Source organism: Staurois parvus, unplaced genomic scaffold (genome assembly GCF_062004578.1).
Source record: "Staurois parvus isolate SC_StPar_1 unplaced genomic scaffold, SC_StPar_1.0 ptg000053l, whole genome shotgun sequence".
NCBI lineage: Eukaryota > Metazoa > Chordata > Amphibia > Anura > Ranidae > Staurois > Staurois parvus.
The window spans coordinates 4,539,929-4,564,289 of NW_028317849.1; the positions used below are offsets into that span (position 1 = coordinate 4,539,929).

At 42.0% G+C, this 24,361-nt stretch overlaps 1 protein-coding gene across 4 annotated transcripts in view; it reads left to right on the plus strand.

Moving 5' to 3' along the window:
• The window catches only part of KCNN1 (potassium calcium-activated channel subfamily N member 1), a 189,025-nt gene that overhangs the window by 62,663 nt on the left and 102,001 nt on the right, over positions 1–24,361 (plus strand). The window contains exon 1 of one of the 4 annotated variants that reach the window (XM_089667462.1): positions 21,393–21,441. The exons of the other annotated variants lie outside the window; for them this stretch is intronic. Within the exon in view, the coding sequence (XP_089523588.1) occupies positions 21,413–21,441 (29 nt within the window). The 5' untranslated portion in view covers positions 21,393–21,412. Of the gene's footprint in view, positions 1–21,392; positions 21,442–24,361 lie in introns of those variants that run through there. 4 annotated transcript variants of the gene reach the window in all.

Consider the following 24,361-nt stretch of genomic DNA (forward strand, 5'->3'; position numbering starts at 1 on the left):
AGAAGGATCGGGAGAAAGTGCTGTGGTCAGATGAGACCAAATGTGAGCTCTTTGGCATTAACTCGACTCGCCGTGTTTGGAGGAAGGAAAATCCTGACTACGACCCTAAGAACACCATCCCTACAGTCAAGCACAGAGGAAGGAAATATTATGCTTTGGGGCTGTTTTCCTGCTAAAGGTACAGACTTGACTTTTCTGCATTGAGGGGCCAATGAATGGGGCCATGTATTGCAAAATCTTGGATGAGAACATTCTTCCACCAGCCAGAACACTGAAGATGGGTCATTTATGGGTCTTCCAGCATAACAATGACCCAGAACATACTGCCAAGGCAACAAAGGAGTGGCTCAAGAAGAAGCACATTAAAGTCATGGAGTGGCCTAGCCAGTCTCCAGACCTTAATCCTATAGACAATTTATGGACGGAGCTGAAACTTCAGATTGCCAAGTGACAGCCAAGAAACCTTAAGGATTTAGAGAAGATCTGTAAAGCAGAGTTGACCAACATCCCTCCTGAAATGTGTACACACCTGATAAACTAAAAAGAAACGTCCTACCTCTGTGCTTGCCAATAAGGGTTTCTCCACCAAGTACTAAGTCATGTTTTGCTTGGTAATCAAATACTTATTTTACTCTCTGAACTGCAAATCAATTATTACATTTGTATTATGTTTTTTTTTTATTTTTGGTTGATATTCTGTCTCTATCATTTAAAATACACCTCTGATAAAAATTGTAGAGCCTTCATTTCTTTGTAAGAGGGCAAACTTACAAAATCTACAGGGGATCAAATAATTGTTTTCCCCACTGTAGTATTAAAGCTAAGTGCCGCTTTCAACAGGCACCAAGCAAAGTTTTGATATCTGTGTGGGAATCTCGCACAACAGAAGTTCATCATTTGGTTGATTTTTGTTGAAGGGACATGCTGCAAAAACCTTTGTTGATCAGTGGCTGTGGCAGCTGTTTAGTGTATTCAGGGGGGATTCTGTTTTTTTTTCATGTGGGGGATTCTGTAAAGTACATTTATATCCTACAGTCACCATACCCATACCATACTGGTCTGTTCCCTCTATCCCTCTTTGAATTCTTTACCCTTACTGGTGTACAGAGACTTTGTAGTAATGTAGTCACAACACTGGCAGATCGCACACTCACATCATAGAACACCAATGCCCATTCACAGTCAACAGACCTCAATCACATTGCCTGCACAGAGCATTTTCAAGTTCTTGCCTTCAGGCTGCCTGTGTTCTGAACTGGCTCAGGTGCAGATTGGGAACTTTCTGTCCCCATTTTGTATCTGATGGACTGAAGACTTGGGGGTCTAACAGACCTTTGAAATTTGAAAAAAAAAAGACCTTGTCACCACAATAAAAATAAAAGGTAATAAAAGCATATTTCTTTTTTGATCTTTGAGGGACACACGATTCAGGGACATTTGGGTTATACTGCTGCTGCAGGAGAATTTGGACAGTGGTAAGCAAAAACAGTAAATAGTGACCAGCCTGGTACAACCTCTCCCACTCCCAGAATGCCTCAGTTTTTTTATTCTCTCCATTGAGAAAAGCTTAACCATTTTTACTAGCCAGTATTTGTCTTCTCAAGATTATTTTTCAAGCCTATAGTCTTAGGGGTTGGGTTTTACCATTTTCTGTCAAGTCACACTCTACTAGATCTGTGAGCTCCTCTTGGACTTTTTAACATTGGGCAGCTGTTTCCAAGATTTGCAAGGCTTCCTCCTATTCTGCTGTTCACACATTCTCTAAGTTCCACTAGACATTTGATTTGGCCTCAGCTGATGCCAGCTTGGGGTGTAAAGTCTTTCAAGTGGCTCTTTTAGGTGCAGGCCATCCCAAGTTTACTGTTGTTTTTTAGAGGGCCTTATAGCATTTTGTTTGCTGTGTTGCCCACCCCTCAGTTGGACTACATGTGGACATCCCAAATGTCTCTGAATTGTGTCCCTCAATGAACTTCAATAAAAGAATTCTACAGTGATAGCAAAAATCCTATTATCCTATCCTAACCTTTCCTCCCACACTTTTTACTCCTTTCCCCCCATGTCTTACATGCCCTTTCTGTATATTGCGAATGCTGCCATAGCCTCTTCTCACCACCACCTCTACCAAACACTAGATCTACTGTTATACTCTCCACATTTCTTTCTTGCACACAGTACTCACTACCTTGCATTCCACATGTTATTCCAGCACTTATTGCCCTCATTAAAGCTTACACACTCTTTTGCTTATAAAGTTAATACTCCTCACATTCCTCTCCTGTACATGATGCTGCCTTTATACCTTTAGGCACTCCACTGCTGTACATATTGTTCTTGAACATACTCTTCTAAATTATCCCCAGGACATAATATGCCCACTGTCATACCATCTGACAAACCTCTTCTGCACATACTTCCCTCTGTCATACCAACACATTGGATAAATATCTATATGTCCAATCATAAATATGTATATGTGCAATTATTTTCGTGATGAATATGAGCATGTTATTTTGAAGGGTATTGATTTAAAGTTCACCGAAGTCCGAACAGTAAAATTTTTTTACCAGCAGAGGTCCAAATCTCATGTCAGCACCTGTTGCACATTTTCAGGTGCTCCATGTTGCTTATGTGAAACGGAGCTGAGGACTGAATGTGGAGGGACTGAGGACTGAATGTGGGGGGATTGAGGACTGAATGTTGGGGGGAACTGAGGACTGAATGGGGGGGCTGAGGACTGAATGTGGGGGGAAGCTGAGGACTGAATGTGGAGGTAGCTGAAGACTGAATATGGATGGACTGAGGACTGAATGTGGGGAGCTGAGGACTGAATGTAAGGGGGGGGGGGCTGAGGACTGAATGTGGGGGGAACTGAGGACTGAGTGTGTGGAGGAGCAGGGGACTGAATGTGAGGGGGCTGAGGAGTGAATATGGGAGGACTGAGGACTTAATGTGGGGGGGAGAGCTAAGGACTGAATGTGGAGGGCTTAAAACTGAAATGTGGGGGGGTAGAGCTAAGGACTGAATGTGGGGGTGGGGGTCTGAGGACTGAATGTGGGGGGAGCTAAGAACTGAATGTGGGGGGTTTAAAACAGTAACGTGGGGGGCCTGAGGACTGAATGCAGGGGGAATAAGGACCAAATGTAGAGGGGGTGAGCTAAGTACTGAATGTGGGGAGAGCTGAGGACTGAATGTGGGGAGGAGTGGAGAACTGAACGTGAGGGGGATGAGGACTGAATGTGGGGGGGGGAGGGCTGAGGGCAGAATGTGGGGAGGAGATAAGGACTGAATATTGGGGGCTTAGAACTGTAATGTGGGGGGAAGGGGTTGAGGATTGAGATGTGGGGAGGGCTGAGTACATTAAATGGAGGGCTGAGGATTTTAAAGTGGGGGGGGGGGGTTAAGGACTAAATAGTGGGGCTGAAGACTAATGTGTGGGGGCTTAGAACAGTAATGTGGAGGAGCTGAGGACATAATGTGGGGGGGCTGAGAGCTGTAATGTGAGGGACTAAGGACATTAAAGTGAGAGGTGAGGACTATGATGTGGGTGGCTGAGGACATTAAATTAGGGGGGCTAAGGACTGTGATGCAGGGAAGCTGATGACTGTAATGCGGAGGGCTTAGGACAGTAATGTGTATGGGGGGCCTAAAGACTGCAATGTGGGGGGCTGAGGGCAATAAAGTGGAGGGGCTAAGGACAGTAATGTGGGGGGGGCTGAGGACAGCAATATGAGGGCACCTGAAGCCTGTAATGTGGGGGGTTGTGAACTGTAATGTGGGGGGCAATGAGGACAGTAATGTGGGGCTGAGAATAGTAATGTGGGGGACTGAGGACAGTAGTGTCGAGGGTAATGACTGTAAAGTAGGGGGGCTGAGAACTGCAATGTGAGGGGAGCTGAGAACTGCAATGTGGGGGCTGAGGATAGTAATGTGGGGAGGCAGAGGACAGTAACGTGGGGTGGGAGGGCCTGAGGAAAGTAATGTGGGGAGATGATGTAAAAAGAGTCAGAGTACTCTGCAGTGAAGCGAGCAGAGGACAGTACCGTTGGGGGAGTTGATATAAAGGATGTGTGAGAACACTACTGTGAAAGGGATGGGAGGGGGGTGATGTAAAGGGAAAGCTCAGGACACTCATCAAGAGGGGATCTTGATGTGAAAGAGGAAGGGATGGTGATGTGCAGGGGAAACTGAGTACTCTAATGTAACAACAGGTTCATATCTGTGCATGTGCATTTCGTGCACACGTCATGGGTAGGTTAGCCCATTCATTTTCATGGGCTGCACTACCCACGAGAAAGAAGTCCCTGACCCTTTGTTTCAAAATTGCAACACAACAAGCCACATATGCTGCAGTACCATGTGATTTGGAGTATGTGAAAATGTGCCACAAGTTCTGGCATAAGATTTAGACCTCTGCTAAAAGAAAATTTAACTGACTGGACCTGTGAATTTTAATTCAATACCCCTGCTTTAGATGATTTATCACTATCCCCAGAAAGGTCCAATGCCTGTTACCTAGATCCAAGGACCCCTGTTTTTGCATAGTCATCCTCATCAGCAGCTTCTGTAACTGCCTGAACCTAATATTTGTACTGTGTCTTCCAGGTTGTTTATGTCTACTTGTCAGTTTGTGTCAGTCTGTTCTAATCATGCTCTTGAGCCTTCCATGGCTACCCCTGACCTTACTGGGTCTTTATCTCAGAGTTGCCCTATCACCAGCTCTGATTAAGATTCAGAGCTTTTACAATCTGCCTCTATAGAGACTGTATTTGAGCAGGTTTCATATAACTTAAATTTGCAATCTGTTTTTTTCCGATCTGATTGATGCAGTACACTCTACAATGCATCTAGTGGATCAATGTGTTCTGCCAGTTATAGGTACAACAGGTTTAGCTTCTTCATATACTCAGTACTTTAAACATTCATCTGAGGATGGGGAACATCCCATATAATTATGACTTCCTCCTGACAATGTGATGAAGTTTTTCCATTTGATATAGAATTGGTATTGATAAATCGCCCCTTTCTTCTATGGACTCTCCAGTTCCACACGAAAACAGACCTATCACCACACAGGTTGATGGCATCTCTACCCTTAGGGATTTCACTGACAGACAGTTGAACAACTCTTATGTCCTGTGTTGGCAGTGACTTAGATTTATGATTATTGCCTACTTCCTCGCAATAAATATGTAGATAGGGTAAAAGAGTCCAGATCTTCACCCGTTACACCTGTAATATCTTGTAAACAGCCAGAGTTGGCCTCAAACCGCAGATTTCAAAACCATGCATTTTCTGTTTGAAGGTACACTGCCTCTATTATTGTTTGCATTCTTCCTCGCAGTTTGGATGCTCAGACGTCAAGCTGAAGCTTCTACGTTAGACCCTACAAGCAGGCACCAGCTTCAGTTGCTTTTTTTATACTCTTCTGAGTTTTATCTATCCATTGTACATAATGATAGATTATTTAGGCTTCCCACACCCTAAGACTTCAGTCTTCCTATGTTGCCCGAAGTTTATTTTGAAGTATACTACCCTTTTCCTTCTCTCCCACTTTTTTTCAAAAGAGTCTTTTAACATTTAGGATATTTACACTCCTCGTGATGTTTACTCTGCTCTGGCCTTTCTCTTTCATGAGGGACTGCTTTTATTCCAAGTTTTCCCATTGTGAAATGCCTAATAGATTACTGAGTAAATTCAGCATCCTAGATTCTGACAGTTTCCACTATGCCACTTGCCTTCTCCTTTCTGCTCTTTGAAGTTAGTGGATGCTACCCCATTGTACCCTTTTAGGATTTGTGGGGTTGATTGAGAACTCCATTCACATGCTCCCCTTCCATACTGTCCCTCAGTAATTTCTGATTCTCCTCTTGAGTTACAGAATCTGAAATGTGTGCTAAGTACAAGAATTGTCCTTGGTCTTGTAAGTCCAATTTACTCTAGTTTCTGGACAGGGTGGAAATTATTCCTTTTCCTTTTCTTCAACCTAGAAATATTTTTCTAACAAGATGTATTCCACCTTTTTGTCTGGTTCTCTGGAACAGACAGCTCTCCCAAATCACAGGAACATTTTTATGTGGGTCAGGCTTTTTATTCTCACTTTTGTTGCATCTGGGTTGAGCATGCAATACCCACATCTCAAAGAAATGTTGTACTCCACCTGTAACTTACTAGCGTCTGTCTCTTTATGCTGAAAAGCATTGGTGGTGTCATTAGTGTCCACACTATTTCCATCCCAGGCTCAAAGTCTTATGGATCACTGCCTCTGGCAGTGTTCTGATCATAACTGCTACATTGTTTCCTTTCTCAGAAGGAAATATCCATGTTGTTTGTTCTGTATATCCCCAAAAATTCAGCAAACACGGCACTCTGTTACCTAGCTACAGAGTTCCTCTAGGTGGGAAACTGTAAGTCTGGAGGTCCTTGTGGGACCTATTTATGAAAGAAGAAGGGAAGGTAGATCTTGTTCCATCTGACAGACTGTTCACAGGTATAACCAGGCAGGTCGTATTGTGGTTATTACACCTCTGAATCTATAGGTGTGAGTTGAAAGGTCTCCTCATCCTTCTTGTTCTGAGGTCCATGTACTTATATTGTGTTACTGTTTATCCTCACCCAGCCACTTATATATGGATGTGTGGATATCTCCACTACTTTCTTAAAAGGAATTTAGTATTAGTATATAAGTCCACTTTGTGTGCACACAATGCCTTTGCAAACCCTGATTTTATCCTGTAAAGTTAGCAATTGTAGTGGTAACATCATCATTGTACTGCACATATCATGTGCAGGGAGCAGAGTTGTGGGAGGAACCGAGCAGGTCCACCCACTAGAGATTTCCTGCAGAGAACTACAGGAGGGGGACAGATAAAGGACCAGTCACCCTGCACTAGAAGAGAGCACAGCAATGATTGGTCTTTATTACAGGAGGCTCCTGCAAAAAAGAATGCTTCACACTGAATTACTGCGAAAATCTCATTTTATGCCTCTTGGGCTTAGTTTCACCTATTATAAGCTTTCAGTTTTGCAGTTTATTTTATGAAAATTAACAATTATTTTTCTGGACAGATAAAATTTCTATTTGCAGGCAAATCTGAATATTTTTTGTGCAAAATCACACAAATCAGTATAATTATATTTTTAAAATAACGTAAAGGGAATGTAGAAGCTCAAAAAGAGAAGCCTCCCTTTTCTTTTAGGAGGGCTCTCTCTTTTGACGTTATGTGCAAACTGCAAAACACCTACTGGCATAACATTAGCACATTAACCATTAATTTGAGTGGGTTGCCTAAATCACCAAAACACACAAAAAATATGCATGCAAAGTTTCTGAAACACAGTGCACCACAACACATGGCAGTGTGCAGGGGCGGACTGACGACTCATGGGGCCTCCGGGAAATAGATAATGGGGCCCCTTGTGTTCCCACCCACACTCATTCCACACCCACACAATGCCCCACCTACATATTGCTGCTCAGCTGCAGAGGGGGTATTTACATATCTACTGCAGCATAGTCTGCAAGGAAGTTCCTGGCTTCTTTCTGTAGAAACCGCTGGGCACTTCCAGGTTTAAAGATGGCTGCGGCATGGCAGTCATTTTTATTTTGCAACCAGGGGCAATTTATGAAAGCAGTGGGCCTGTGTACAAGATCATAATTTGGGCCCTGACAGCACAAAAAGAAGTGCAGTGTGCACAAAACTGGATGTGGTTTTCTGGGGCTGCTGGTTACATTGTACAGTAAAGATGCCCGATGACTGAGAGGTTAATTGCCTTGTGCGGCTGTTCAGCTCCCACTCAGCCTCTTTCCTGACAGGGATGCCAACCCCCACAACCCTTTTTTTTCCTGACAGACCATGGAAAATCTACTGACAGCGCATTTTTTACTGAAATATGACAGAAACTCCTGTTAGATTCTAAGAGGGGAAGAGGAGGTTATGGGATACAGACAGAAGAGGGGAGGGAGAGAGAGATGGAAAAGTAGGAAAGAGATGTAGGAAAGGGGAGAGAAGGTGGGGGGAGAGAGAGGAGAGGTGAAAGAGAGAGCGAGGGTGAGAGGGGGGGTGAGAAATGGAGGGAGAGAGAGAGGGAGGGTGAGAGAAGGAAAGAGAGAGGGAGGGTGAGAGAGAGGGAGAGGGTGGGAGAGAGAGGGGGGAGAGGGAGGGTGAGAAGAGGGGGGGGGAGAGGGTGAAAGAGAGAGGGAGTGGGTGAGAGAGAAGGAGAGGGTAAGAGAGCGAGAGGGAGGTTGAGAGGGAGAGGGTGAGAGAGAGAGAGAGGGGGGGTTGAGAGGGAGAGAGTGTGAGAGAGAGAGAGGGTGAGAGAGAGAGAGGGGGAAGAGAGAGTTAGTGGTGAAGGAGTCAGTGTCCATTCACCTAATATTAGGGACTCCTCTCACCTACTCATTTCTCACCGGCTCCATCACCAGCTGTGTGTAGGGAGGCAGTACAGCCTGGGACCGAGACCCGCTCCTCCACTACATGCATGACATGATGTGAGCTGCTTCCTGGATCAGGGGCTTCTGCTGCTGCTGCCTCCTCACCTGCTCTCCTCACCATCACTGATAGTCCCCAGCTGCTAGGATACAGGTTTCTCCTGACTCCTTAACTGCTCCTATCTTGGGCTCCCCTCACCCTCTCACCAGGCTGCACTCCGAGTAGATTCCTGTCTAAATAATGTGTTCTGGTTTCAGGCGGACACATTATTCAGACAGACATAAAGATACTGCAACTGTGTGAAATGTGTGGAGCCTTTCATGGGGCCCCTACTGACCCCGGGTCCTCAGGCAATGCCCAAGTGACCAAATGGTCAGTCTGCCCCTGGTAGTGTGCTAGTGTGAGTTGTGGATCATTGTATTGCAAGTACATTGGGAAGGTGCGTTGGTGTGCCATTCAGAATGAAAAGCATTGCAACACGCCAACATGCATCACTGCACGTTGCAGTAACACACACGGTACTGCGATGCAACATTGTGAATTTTAGTTGAAGTAGTATCTTAGCAGGGGCATGTTTCTTTTACAATGAGGTAAACAGGATGTGCATTAGAGCAGAAGCTCAAGTGGAAAGCATGTGATATATCAATAAGCAGAAAAGTGAAAACATTTGGAGTACGGCATTCAAGATTTTTTTTTGAAGGTTAAATAGGGTTAACTAATATAGAGGTTTTTATTAAAAATCTTTTATTTGTGAAGTTTTTACAACTGACCCTACATGCAGGCATAATTTATAAATATGGAAAAAACATTAAAAACAGCGCAAATAATATTATATGTGCAACTCATAAAATTCCAATTAATACAGAGAAAAAAATGTTATATTAATGAAATAGTCCCACTCCAAAAAAATAGAATAGAAAATATGGTGAATAGAATAAAGTCCTTGTTCCAAGACCCTTGACCAGTATTCTCACCCGTTTTCACAACCGTTTGCGTTGTAATCACATACCGCACTCACCAGATATTGGTGAAAAAACGCCTTAAATTTGGACTCAGGGATCCTTGATCCCCTTGAATCAGCCTCCAATCTCCAGGTATAGATAGAAATCCCCCAGTTGTAGGTAAGACAAAATGCCTCAGAACTCCAAACTGTTATTTGAATCAGTCTTCAACCTCCAGGGCCACCAAAGATCACTCGCCATAGGAAGTTAATTTGTGCAGAGAAAAAATATATATATAGTGTAATATTGTAAGACTCAAAACAGGATGAATTCAAATACCAAACCACTCACATCTGAAAAGAATGAAATCAGCATTTATTATATCTGGAGCCAAATTGCCACATAGCCAGAGTAAAAGATCTCACAGTCAGCGATAGATAACAGCGTGTGTAAACATGGTTGATTCCTCCCTCTAGCAAAGATGGCCCCTGAGAGCACCGCACACCGGCATGCTCTCCACTCACTGGAAGTGACGTGGTACATTGGACGGCGAAGCTGGAAGTGCATCAATGCGTTTCGCCCCTCCTCCAGGGCGTTTTCACAGACAACAATATTCCGGTCCTCAACCCTTCTTATAGTAAGTTTGAGATCCTCCCCCCTATTCCGGATTGGTCAGTTAGCATTACCCAGGACGATTCAGCTGTCAGCTATTACTTATGCGGGGTCCCTTTACAATATATATCACATCACAAAAAAATGACAATTCAAATTCCAGGATATCATTCATTAATTAACCGGTATTACAATAATGATCCCATGAAGACAATGCCTATTACAAATATGAATATCAACATTTAAAACTTTGATTTTAATAAGAAACAAAAAAATTATTAAATACATATTAACACACATTAAAAAAGAAAGAAATGAGAAAATATTAAATGAAAAAAATATATATATATAAAGAAAAAAATTAATATAAAAATTTGTTGGCGCTCGTGATTCTTTGTTTATTAATAATTTATAAATATGTGGTAATAATAATCTTGTTTCAACATATTTATTAGGGCTCGTTCACACTTGACTGTTTTATCAACGTTTGCCAAATGCCCCTATAGCGTTTGGCAAGCGTTGGTCCGGCGTTTTTTGAACGCTCGGCAAACACTCCGCAAACGCCGCATGCGTGCTTTAGTGGCAGTTGCTAGGCATTTGCCGAGTGTTAAAAAATCCCACAAATGCCTAGAAGGAAGTTTGAATGGTGTTACCGCTCCGCAAACGCCCCGCAACCGCGTCGCAACCGCACCGCAAATGCCGGCGGGAGACTGGAATAGACTAGAATAGGAGGCTTCAATGCCTCCTGACTCGATCAGAGGCGTCCGTTTTGACGTTAGAACAGCACCATGTGCTGCAATGTGCAGAATTGTCCGAGGCGTTTGGGAAGTGGTAAAAACGCTTCCCAAACGTCTCTCTGCCGCCTGCGCACAACGCTAGTGTGAACGTAGCCTTAATTAAGCTTGAAAATGCTGTTTGCAGACATATTTTGAACAGGAACCTTGGCAGCAGTTCCTAAGATACTTAGCAGGGCCTGGCTGTAAAAATAACAGCTGAATCTTGCCAGTTGTACAGGTAGAACGACCATGGTGGGAGAAAAGGACCACTAATGAATTGAGGTAAAGTTTTGAGAGCATTTGCTGTGCACACATGATTCTTATCTGGTTCATATGTACTATTGATACATCTCATGTTTATAAAAAATATATTTTAAAAAATTGTCTGACCATAATAAATAAAGAAATACTGTATATACAAACCACTTCACATTCTATTTAACAACTTGCCTACTGGGCAAATTCTGAAACTTCTCTCCTATTTTTTTGCTAGAAAATTACTTAGAACCTCCAAAAATTATATACAATGATCAGCATAAATGAGTACACCCCAACAGATTTGTAAGGAAACCATTACTTTTCCTTCAGAATCAATATTTTCTTAAGTTGTTAATTTGCACACTCAAAAAAGTATTTTTCCTAACAAATTCATTCAAGAACATGTTGCAAAAATGAATACACCCCAATGAAAGTTTTAGGAGAAAAGCTACATTTTAGACAACAAAATCCTAACTAACAAGAATTCAGCTACAGGTGAGTCTAATTATTCATTAAACAGGTGTCCAGCAGACAGTTGATTCCTATGTCATGCTGTCAGCAATGACATCACATGGAAGAGAAATGTCACAAGGCCTGAGAATTTCTTTACACAAGAAAGGTGAAGGCTACAAGATGATCAGAAAAGCTTTACTTATCATTCAGACTGTAGCAAAAGTGATACAAAAATTTAACAAAGATGGAACTGCAAACATCTCACAGAGACGTCCAGGCCTTCCATGGAAGTTAACGCCTCGACGAGAGTGTCTTCTGATGAGAAGGGTTGAAGAAAATCATCATGCAAGTTCACTGCAGTTAGCTACAGAAGTAGAAGGGGTGATTGTTTCCTGTGACACAATATAGTGTACACTGCAGAGAAATGGCATGCATGGGTATCGTCCATGAAGGAAGCCTCTCCTAAAGCCCATGTACAAAAAAGTCCACCTAGAATTTGCCAGGGCCCATGCTGTAAAAGAAGAAGACTACTGGGATGTTTTTGGAACTGATGGCTTCAAAACTGAATGGAGTCACAAAGGTGTGGAGTACAAAGAAAAATGCATGGTGCCTACAGCGAAACATGGTGGTGGCAGTGTCCTTCTGTGGGGCTGCATGGGTGCTGCTGGTGTCAGGGAGCTGCATTATATTGATGGCATCATGAATTCACAGATGTTCTGCTCTATATTGATAGATAAGATGCTACCATCACTTTGTGCCCTTGGTCGTCATGCACTTTTCAATCATGACAATGATCCAAAGCACACATCTAAGACCACAGTTGCATTTCTGAAGAAGAACAGGGTGAAAGTGATTCAGTGGCCAAGTATGTCTCCTGATCTGAACCCAATCGAACACCTATAGAGAATTCTGAAAAGACAAGTTGAGCATCACTCTCCATCCAGCATCCAGGCTCTAAAATAGGTCATTCTTGAAGAATGGAAAAAGATTGATGTTGCAATATGTCACCAACTTGTTCATTCTATACCTAGAAGACTTGGTGCTGTCCTTACAAATCATGGAGGTCATACAAAATAATAGATGTAGTAGCTTTTGTTGCGGGGCATATTCATTTTTGCATCAACTAATTTTGAGTAAAACTGAAGATTTTGTAATCTAAGTTATATTAATAACCTTACTTTTGTGTAATGAGCTAAACAAATGTTCTATAGGACTAATTTTTGTCAAAATTTTGGAAATTGTTCTTGTGTTCATTGAGATATTGATTAAAATGTTACTTTTCAAAAGGGGTGTACTCATTTATGCTGAGCACTGTATATATCTACTTTGCCCTTTAATCTACTTTATATATATATACTTCGCCCTTACTTTACCTAACTTTACTTAAGCCAGACACAGTGAATTTCTTCAGCCAAATACACACACTTCCACTCGTTGTCTTCAATGACCAGTCTAGGGGATGTTTTTTTTTTGGAGTTTTATTGAAAAACTGGGGATATGGATGGGCAGTTGTAGTAAGATACTCCAAAATTAGAACTATGCACACTGAGGATATCTAGCTGAGCTCTTAGTTAGGCAGTATTGAAGCCCTGACTGAAAGCAGGTATCGGACTTCTCTTTTCAAGTATAGCAACAAGTAGTTTAGGAGTGAGCAAAGTCCCTTTTGCAGTAGTAGTTACAGGGCTGAGCGTCTCAGGTACATGCCAGTTACAACAGACTGTGACAGCCCAAAGGTAACATAGCTGAGCAAAACCCTTTGCAGTAGCAACAGTTGGACAAGCTCTTCAGAACACTAGCCCAGTGTTTTCTTTTCTCAGACCCACACTATCCAGCACCAGAAGGGTAGCAAAGGACACAGAGTTCCCAAGATCTCTCAGTGTCTGTATTCTATCCAAGAACAGAATAGTTGCTTCTTTCCAATCTTTTAAGTGACTCTCTTGTCAGTGATACTAGACCGATCTTTGGCAGAGAGCTTCCTTCAGTCAGCCACTCTCTCTAACTTCAGGCCCTCAGGTCGACCCACCTGGGGCCACATGACAGCCAGTGCCAGACGAGGCAGCCTGCCTCCAGCCTGACTGTTCAATCCTCCCCCAGGAAAGACCCAAAGCCATGTGCTCCCAGAACATAAATCAACTCCCAGCATGCAATGGGGTCACCCTTCCCTGCAATGGCCAGGGCTGTATCCGTATTCATGCTATTCTTTTGCCTAGCTCCTACCTATGTTCTGGAAGGCTCCCATAGCTTCCTGAAGGCAGGCAGAACTCAGATAAACCCAAACAACAGAGGATCACAAGCAAATCCAACTAATCGATCACAGCACTCTGTTAAGCAGAATACCTCACTGAATTTATCTGACAGCCTCTCTAGTAAGCAGAGAATCACAGCTATGCTTAACCTACCTATACAAATCCTACCACCTGACTAAGAGGGTGCTACACACACACATTTTTTTTTGTTTTTTTTTTTTCATTTTTTTTGTTTCGCATAGGTCCTAGAGAATAAAATAAAGGGTGTTGCAATTTTTTGTGTCACGTGGTAGTTGAGCAGCGGTTTTTCAAATGCAATTTTTTGGGAAAAAAATAGACTTTAATGAATTTTAGTGAAAACAAATACAATGTAATACTAATTTTTGGTAAAATAAAAAAGATTATGTTACACTGAGTTAATATATACCAAACATGTAATGCTTTAAAAATGTGCACACTTGTGGAATGGCGACAAACTACAGTACTTTAAATTATCCATAGGTGACACTTTAAAAGCATTTACAGGTTACCAGTTTAGAGATACACAGAAGATCTGATGCTAGAATTATTGCTCTGATATTCACATTAATATCTCATATGTGTGGTGAGAATAAATTTACATATGCGTGCGGGACCAACACATGTGTTCATCTTTGCACTAGAGAACGAGGAGACTAGGGCGCTTACCTTTTTTATAATTATTACTTATTTTATTCATTTTTACACTGTTTCTTTAATTTTCCTTATCACTTTTCTTGCTGTCACAAACAATGTAAACATCCCTTGGAACAGCAATAGGCAGTGGCAGGTACTCTTTATGGAAAGATCGGGGGTCTATTAGACCCCCCCAACTCTCCTTTGGGCTTCAATGCAGCTGATCATACACAGATCGGTCTGATTGGCTGCATCTCTGGCCAGTAGCCTGCCAGTAAACAAAGAGTTGAAACCAGAACTGATGAAATCATTATTGCTTCCTTTTTCTGACATCACACAGTGTGAGGAACAACTTCTGTTCCTCTCACTGTGTGCTGGGAACCGAATGCCACCAGTTGCATTCTTACTGGGCTCCTTGATAACACTGGAGAACCTGGTGAAGGCAGGAGGGTGGGACCCCTTTCCAACACCCATAAAAGTAATCCAGGGGTTGCTTAGTCACTCGGATTACTGTTTCGTGAAAGACAATCGCCAAGACTAAAAAATGATATTGGGTTTATGTTTGTAGCCTCAGCCATGATCCCGATATAACCGTTTCCCTACAAGGACGTACACTATATTGTCAAAAGTATTGGGACACCCCTCCAAATCATTGGATTCAGGTGTTCCAATCACCTCCATGGCCACAGGTGTATAAAATCAAGCACCTAGGCATGCAGACTGCTTCTAAAAACATTTGTGAAAGAATGGCTCACTCAGGAGCTCAGTGAATTTAAGCGTAGTACTGTGATAGGTTGCCACCTGGACCTGTAAGTCCATCCGTGAAATTTCCTTGCTACTAAATATTCCATGGTCAACTGTTAGTAGTATTATAACAAAGTGGAAGCAACTGGGAACAACAGCAACTCAGCCATGAAGTTGTAGGCCACGTAAAATGACAGAGCAGGGTCAGCATATGCAGAAGCGCACATTGTGCAGAAGTCGTCAACTGTCTGCAGAATCAATAACTAAAGACCTCCAAACTTTGTGTGGCCTTCAGATTAACACAACAACAGTGTGTAGACAGCTTAATGGAAAGGGTTTCCATGGCCAAGCAGCTGCATCCATTTGCATTGCACTTACATCATCAAGTGTAATGGAAATCATTGGATCAAGTGGTGTAAAGCACTCTGCCACTGGACTCTAGAGCAGTGGAGACATGTTCTCTGGAGTGACAAATCACGCTTCCCTGTCTGGCAATTCGATGAAGGTGTCAGGGATTGAAGGCTGCCAGGACAAAGGTACTTGTCTGACTGCATTGTGCCAAGTGTAAAGTTTGGTGGAGAGGGGATTGTGGTGGGGGGTTGTTTTACAAGGGTTGGGCTTAGTTCCAGTGAAGGGAACTCTTAAAGCGTGAGCAAGACATTTTGGACAATTTCATGCTCCCAACTTTGTGAGAACAGTGTGGGGATGGCCCTTTCCTGTTCCAACATGACTGCGCACTGGCGCACAAAGCAAGGTCCATAAAGACATGGGTGAGTGAGTTTGGGGGGAGGAACTTGACTGGCCTGCACAAGGTCTTGACTTCAACCCAATAGAACACCTTTGGGATGAATTAGAGTGGAAACTGTGAGCCAGGCCTTCTCATCCGACATCAGTGCCTGACCTCACAAATGCGCTTCTGGAAGAATGGTCAAAACATTCCCATTGACACACAGCCTTCCCAGAAGAGTTGAAGCTGTTATAGCTGCAAAGAGTGGGTCAACTCAATATTGAACACTATGGACTAATGCCATAAAGTTCATGTGTGCGTAAAGGCAAGTGTTCCAATACTTTTGGCAATATAGTGTATATTTACGAATAGCGGTAGGGAAGTTGTTAAAGTGTAACTTTTGTGCAATTATATTTATATCACAGCCAATGGCATACCTAGCACATCTAGCAACCAGTGCCAATCATTTTGTTTACACCCCCCCAAAAAAAAATTAGTAGTATGAAATAAAGTGGGATGCTATGTGCACTGAACTGAATTGTGGGTGTGGGCAATGTGCACTAACAGAAGGAGGAGATTAAAGGAGCATAGCTAAATAAACCCTGAACCTACACCCCTTTACTCAGCACATTTATACCACAGTCCTTTAACCACAAAATATGCTTTAATGACTGTACCACAAGCAATAGTGTAAGGGCTCATTCACAAGTAAGATTGGGGGAGTGGTAAAACCTGCCCGCCAACCGATCCCCCCTTTATAGCTGCAGAGGCAGCAGCCAGGGATGTACACATGCCATGATCGTGGTGCTTTTGCTTCACAGCTGTGACGAGAATTATACCCCCTGTCTCTTTTGATGAATCAGGCCACTGTACATGCTCCTCACATCAGCGTGCAGGATTCAAGGGGTTAAAGCAGGCAGTATGGAGGTGATACACCAACTGTCAAATGCTCTTAACACGGATCACCATTCAGAGACCAAAGCTCGTGTGTACAAGGCCTAACAAACACTTACAAATCTCAGAACACTTATTATAATAAAATGAAACTTTTCCAAAACATGCTTTTCTATGTACAGCCAACCTTAGAGTAGAACTTTAGGAGTAATGTACTAGAGTGCAGTGGTCAGGAGTATGAAATGTAAAACATTGTGAAGATAATTAATCAAAACTGGAGCAGGTGGAGTCTGAAGCAGCTGCACATAGCATCTAATCAGCTTCTATTTTTAGCTTGCTCAGTTAAGCTGATTGGTTTCCAAAGCAGCTCCAGATTCTGAATTTTTATAAAGTGCAGGGGTCAGGAGTGTGGAATGCACAGGCCACTTTACAAAGTGCAACTAAAATTACCCCCTCTGTCCCTTAAAAATCATCCCCCCAAGCCTATACCCTCCACAGTACAGATCTCCCCTAACATCCCTAAATCCCCCATCGTAGCTTAACCCCTCAGTACAGACCCCCCCAGCACAAGCCCCTCAGTACAGACTCCCCCAGCACAAATCCCTGAGTACAGATTTCCACCCCCCAACATAGATCCCTCAGTACAGACCAACTTCCTCAGCACAAACTGCCTCCCCCCCCCCCACATCACAGACTCCTTAGTACAGAAAGCCCCTCTTGGATAGATCGATCCCTCCCCAAGCACAGACCTTTAAGCACAGACTGACCCTCCAAAACAGACCCTTCAGTACTGACGCCCCCCCAAGCACAAACCACTAAGTACAGTACCACTCCAAAAACATTCCTAAATTTTTCTCCCGACCACCTGCCCAAGTACAGACACCCACCATACTCTTCCCCTAATACAGACCTTCAGTACAGACACCCGCCATCACCCCAAGTTTACACTGTCAGTACATACACCCCCAAACCCCCCCAAATACAAACAGTCAGCAGAGACACCTCCATCCCCCCCCAAGTACAAAATCTCACTAGAGATACCTCTCAGCAGACAGGTGGGAGCTCACAGTGAGTGGAAGTCCTGCTCTCATCACTGTCATATGAGTGGCTGTCCTGCTGCTGCCATAAAGCAGCAGGTGCAGACTCAGCTTGGGGTGCTGGCTGACCTTTTTCGATTGTACCTGCACAACGCTGTGATGGAAAACATAGGGGTGCAGCATGGTGCAACTCAAATGTACTAGTATGAACTGTCCACACCACTGAGCGGACCCCTCACAACCCCATTGCTATGCCACTGATCAGGGTGCCCCTTGCCCCCAGCCTCATTCCCAGTCTTATATTTACCTGTCCCCAAACAAGAAAATATCGCTGCATGGTCAGCTTTCTTGATATAGGGAACCTGAAGTGCTGCCCCTGACATTACCAAAGGGCCACAGATAATAATAATTGAATGTGATGTTACTGCCAGGGACTGCAGACATGCAACAGAAGAAAGTCAAAGACTACATGCATTCTACAAGAGATGGTGAGAGACTTTGGGATATGCTGCATTCTGCAGTGGATGGTCAGAAACTGCAAAAATGCTATATTATTTGTTGGAGACTGGGCTTCAGGAGACATTCATAGACATGAGACTTCTAAGGTTCATGGCCATGACTGTCTCTTTTTATGAATCAATGTTTTCATATTTGTGCACCCAACACCCATAGTGTGCCACATTTGTTATTTCTTCAGCAAGATCCATTATAAGATCAGATCGGTGAAAAAAAAACATGCAAGGGGATGGACAGCACAGAAAAAAGTGAAATACTGTGTAGGAAATAAACCAAACCACTGAACTACTTGAAGCCAGTGAAGAATATTTTTTTCTTCACTGGATTGAGTAAGCGCCACAGTATGGAAAACCAGAAGCCCAATGGCTGCACAATGGGTTCCAAAGGGGTTTAGGTTAGGCACTATGAGCTTAGTTCCTATAAATGTCTGGGTACAAGATCTTAATCAGAAGCCCATAGGAATAAATGGGACTGTAGAGTGCAAGCGTCGGGATAGCCTGGAACATTTTGTTACAGAGGATTCTATACATGTGTGCCACAATAAATCCCTTTCCCTTCCTTCCTTCCTACGATCTTTCCTTCTTTCTTCCTTCTCCTCTACATGTCCACAGCTATAAATATATTCTATTAGTGATCTACTACTTGTTGGTAAGAGAACCAGCAATAGATATTTGTTACAAGTGGCCATTGCTGCTGGAGAGCAAGATAAAATAGATAATCCTGGAAGGAAAATCTGATGATGTCTGTTTTGCATTTCTATAGTAAGCCTAAACGCATAAATAATTTAGCACGCTATAATACAATATAACATTTCAGGCTTAGAAGTCAGGGAGAAGCTTGCAGATAGTCCCAGCTTTATCTACCCAAACTGTGCTTTCTCTGTAAAATGCCATTGCAGAACAGGGAGGTCTCAGCGGTACCGTCTTCATTTAGCACATAGTCTCGCCATATGCTTGCCTCTCTTATAGGAATCTTCTTTCAGATCAGTACATCAACTCTGGTATATGAGTTAGGTGGCTATAGAGCGTAGGCTTTGAAGTTCAAACATTATTTTATGATAGGTTCTCAAATCACGCCTATATTTTCACTATCTGCTCATTTCAGAATAACACCTAGAAACATCTCTGGGGCAAACACAACCCAGCACAATTATGGTTGTAAAATGAGGTTAAAATGACTCTCTGTTATTCATATTTAATATGAGTTTGTTTAGAATAACTGCATGCATGTTTCCTAGAGATATTAGTTAGCTCCACTTGGTTCAGAGTCTACTTTAAAGTGAGCATGTAGTAATAAAAGGGTACAGTTGGGCAAGATACTAGAGGACCGATTTGGTACAAAACAAGCATTTGGGCCAATTGAAAAGGTGACCACCAGCTCATCATCTGTTTTGTAAAGGCAATGTTTTTCCTCATTAATAAAGCCTACTGCCTAATTCCTAATGGCTTGTATTCCATTCCTTTCACCCATGTTCAGAGAAAGTTGGCAATATGTATAGGTGGTCTTAAAACAGCGAACAGCTTTCAAGTGCTGGAGTACAGGCATATGGAGGCATATTTACTAGGTAAATTTAGGATTCAGTAAGGGCTGCAGGTTGCAGAGGATGGACTGAAGTTTTTTTTTTCAACTTTGCATCTCACATTGTTATAGTCTACAAACTAGGTCATTATCAAATACATTTGTCAAATACATTTTAGCTTTGATCCACTACTGTCAATCTACCTGCAACATCGCCTGTCCCATTTTCTTACTTGAAAGCCTGTCATATATCGTTATATAATATTTTGCTTTATAGGCAGTTAAAGACTATGGGATGCAATTACAAGTAGTGAACATGTCACCTTCTGTCCAATGCGTAGTGCTGTGATGACAAGCAGGAACAATGTGATGTAAATCATAGCAACCAAACATCAAAGAAAATATTGTCGTAGAAAAACCCTTTAGTTTAATAATAATTTCTAGGAGCTTTTACATTTTTGTATTGTAACTGCCCATGTCTATACAATATATTAATGGGTGATGAAGTAACAAACAGAACAACCATTATTGTGATAATTATGTTATGCTTCTATTGTCTAAATAATATGAGGTTAAATACACTTTTACTTCAATTAAGTGCAGTTTTTTGTGTTTTAGTCAATGCAAAAACACAATGAAAACATAGAAAATATTGTGAATTCTAAATCAATTTGTAAATGTACACTACTTAATGTCTGCTAAAAGATATTAATGCTGAAGTGTTTTCCTTTGTGAATGGTGTAAAATATTCAGCCGTATTCTTTAAACCATCCTGTGTGTACACTTCCTAAAGTGTATCTATAGCCTTCTTTATTTTTAGGAAAGCTTTTTTAGAAAATGCTGAAGTTCAACATAATTTTTTTGGCTTGCTTCCTGTGTCCTGTTGGGGGGATTTATCTTTACTTCCTATCCCAGAGGCACAACAGAAAGTGACTGGAGCAAGAACATATCCAGCTGTAGATGGTAGAGGTGTGTCTATTAGAATACTTCTCACAACTGTAACATTTTGGATTTCTCAATGGTCACCAGAAGAAACAGAGAGTGTAATCTACCCATTGGGAACAAACACAGAAAAGTAAAACCTCTATCCAAAATAATGTTTGGGCTATAGATACATTTTAAGGATACCTAAGTAGAAGTTCCCTACACCCCCTTATAGTTTGAATTCAGTTTTATTTCTTATGGTACTGTCAATGCCTTTTACCTAAAAAAATACCCTCTCCAAGACTCACACATATACACATATAAATTTGATTGCTTTAATTACTGTTTTTTGTTATGAAAAACTTACAGCTACTGTCTGAATCACTGACATGCAAGACAAAAAGGAATCAGTCAGCTTCTCAAGCAGGAATGGGGTTATATTGTGATTTGGTTCTCCCTCCAGTGTTGAATGTTTTAAGACTTCTTTACCAGCACCCTTGTAACCCGTCCTGCTGCCCTGCTAATCTTGAAACTGTTTGAGACTAGCCTATTCACCAGCTACTCCCTACATGTCTCTCATTTCCCACCTCTTCTTTCCATCTTCTAATCCCCTTGCTGTCTTCTCACCAACTCCCCCAGTCTGTTACAGGCTCCCTAACCTGCCGTTGTCTCCCCTCTTTCTAATGACCAATGCTGCTCCTAGGGAGAAACTGTGAGTTTTACTGTAAATGAACGTCAGGCTCTTTTTCTAAATGCACGACTGCTCTAAATCCTACCAAAGATTTAGGGCTTGCTGCAGCTGTTTGGGTACTTAACTAAGTGGGAGGCCATAACATGTTAAACCAATTAATTAAATAGCTCCCTTCTGTATACTATGGCTCCATGCTGTATATTGTGATGCTGGTTCAGATTCTTGGCAACCTATTGATTAGAAAAGTAAATTACTTTACGAATAAGATAGGATGCAGAATATACTTATGCACTAAATATGCAGTATGAATGTCCCCTTAACAACCGTGAAAAGGAATAACTAAAACCTATGTCTTTGATGAGTATGCCATCATGAATGCTTTAAAAGGAACTTATTACATACTTATTACAAGTTAACATCCCTTGAAAAATTGCATGAACAGAGGTTTCCTTTAGTTAAAACTGTATGTCAAAATTATAAGCAGATCCAGAGATATAGACAATTGAATTTCATAGGCAAATCCCAGCTTTCCCTGTGCAAGTCAACCATGGCTCCACCACAGGTTACCTTAAGGATCATTTGGGAGCCTCATGATGTGGGAGGCCACAAGGCCAGCTTGACTTCTACAGAAACATTGATATTTGCATTTAACTCAAAGTAGAACTGTGTACAGGCTATGCACACTGAAATATTTATATTTTTTAACAAGCAGTAAATTACCGTAACTTAAAACTAGTCCCAACTGACCTCTGTAATTGCAGACACTAAGGAATAGGTGATCCTCAAACTTGACAAGAGATGCGGTAAAGTAGTTTAGATCTGGTCTCAGCACTCTGCTCTCCCCTTTTCCTATACAGCTGTTATGTGTTTACATTAGAGATTAGAAGGCGTGCAACTGCTGAAACAAAAGTGTTTATTCTGTACATTTTGGAGATGAACAGCTCCATGGTAGTTGCAGCTACAGAGGTCAATGGGAACTTGTTTTAAGACTCATTTCCTGCTTTTGAAGAATGGGAAATATGTGAATGTCTATAGCATGGCCACAGTTATATTCCAAGGCAGAACTCCAGGAACAGTTTTTTTTTTGCAAACTTACCTAGGTCCTTGGTCTAGCTTGGCTCAATCTAAGTATATGATATCTGTAGGGCAAATGGGAATGCTGAAAATTACTGACATAGTCTGTGCTACATTCAGTGATATCCATGATCTGGGTGCTGCCCCAATGGCTTCCCCTCTGCATACTAAATCCACTGCCGCTATCAGAGACCACCTTCTATTCTTTGAAAAAAAATGCATGGTATTCTCTTAATGGTGGCAGTGCTGTGTGAGAATCTCCCTGTGCTCAGTGTGCAGAGGGGGAGTCGATAGAGCAGCACCTGAAACCTGGTGAATAGTGCAGACTGCTACAGTGTTTCAGTACCAACAGCAGCACTCTGGATATCAGATATGGATACTTACATTGGGCCAAGCTGCCCTGAAGTAACTTTGCAAAAAATATCATTCCTGTAGTTCCGCTTTAAGCACTCTGTATTTCTTCCTCTGTTGTTTTGACATAAGGTGCTTTAGCAGTTTTTCCTTTATATGCCCAGGTTAAATTGCCCAGGGTTGAGACTTGTTTATTTTAAGATCAACAATTGCTAGATTCATGATCCTTTTTTAACTGCTTCTGGTTAAAACTAAAGCTTTATGCCACAATCCTTGAGCTTTGCAGCCTTCCTTTCAATGTGTGTGATTGAGCCTGCAGTGGACTTAGAGATGGTGATACTTCAAACCTGGAATTTCTTTGCCAGCATTTTTGCAGGCTCATACATTGTATATAGGGTCATTCAGAAAATAAGGATACCATAACTGGATTTAACCAGTGGGTCACCTAGACGAACAAGAATGCAAAGATGAAAAGCAGAGTCTCAGAGAAGGTAGGCTTTGTTTATTCAGTGTGAATGCAACATGTTTAATGTTCAAATGTTTTTCGATCATTAATAACCTTACATTTCCTAGATTATTTCTGAAATCGCCTTCATGGTTTAGCAATCTTGTGAAGAGCTTTCTTTTCTGAGTTTGATTGTTACTATGTTAAGATGTTAAATAATTTACCTATGGCTGACTTTACCTATGTCTAGAGCAGTGTTTGTCAAGATTTTTGCAATCATAGCACCCTTTAAATGTATGCAAACATTTTGAGGCATTCCAGTCTACAATGGGGTCTCCCCATCATATAAGACAGTCCCCTCCCCCTTCCACATCAGAGTTCTCAGTCCTCCCATTTCACATCAGAGTTCCCAGTCCTCCTCTTTTAAATCAAAGTCCTCAGAACATACGTATTCAATAAATATGCAGTATGAATGTCCCTTTAACAACCTAAAAATGGGATAACTAAAAACTATGTCTTTGATGAGTATGCCATCATGAATGCTTTAAAATTAACTTATTACAAACTTGGGTAGTTAACATCCCTTGAAAAATTGCATGAACAGAGGTTGCCTTTAGTTAAACTGTATGTCAAAACGATAACCAGATCCAGAGATACAGACAATTGAATTTCAAATACAAACCCCAACTTTCCCTGTGCAAGTCAACCATGGCTCCACCATGGGTTACTTTAAGGATCATTTGGGAGCCTCATGAAGTGGGAGGCCACAGGGCCAGCTTGACTTCTAAGGAAAAGTTGATATTTGCATTTACTCAAAGTCCACAGTGGAGTCCCTCATCACATAAGACATTCCTCTGTCCTTAGCCCTTTTTTCACATCAGATTCCCAGTCCCCCCATTTCACATGAGATTTCTCAGTCCCCCTCTTTTAAACTTTGTGATCTTCAACACAGCGCAACTGCAACAGCATACTAGTGACCAGGAGGTAGAACATGGGTAGACAGAGGAGGATTTCCTTAGTTCATCCCTTTTAAATCAGAGTTCTCAGTCCCTGCTCTCCACATCAGAGTCC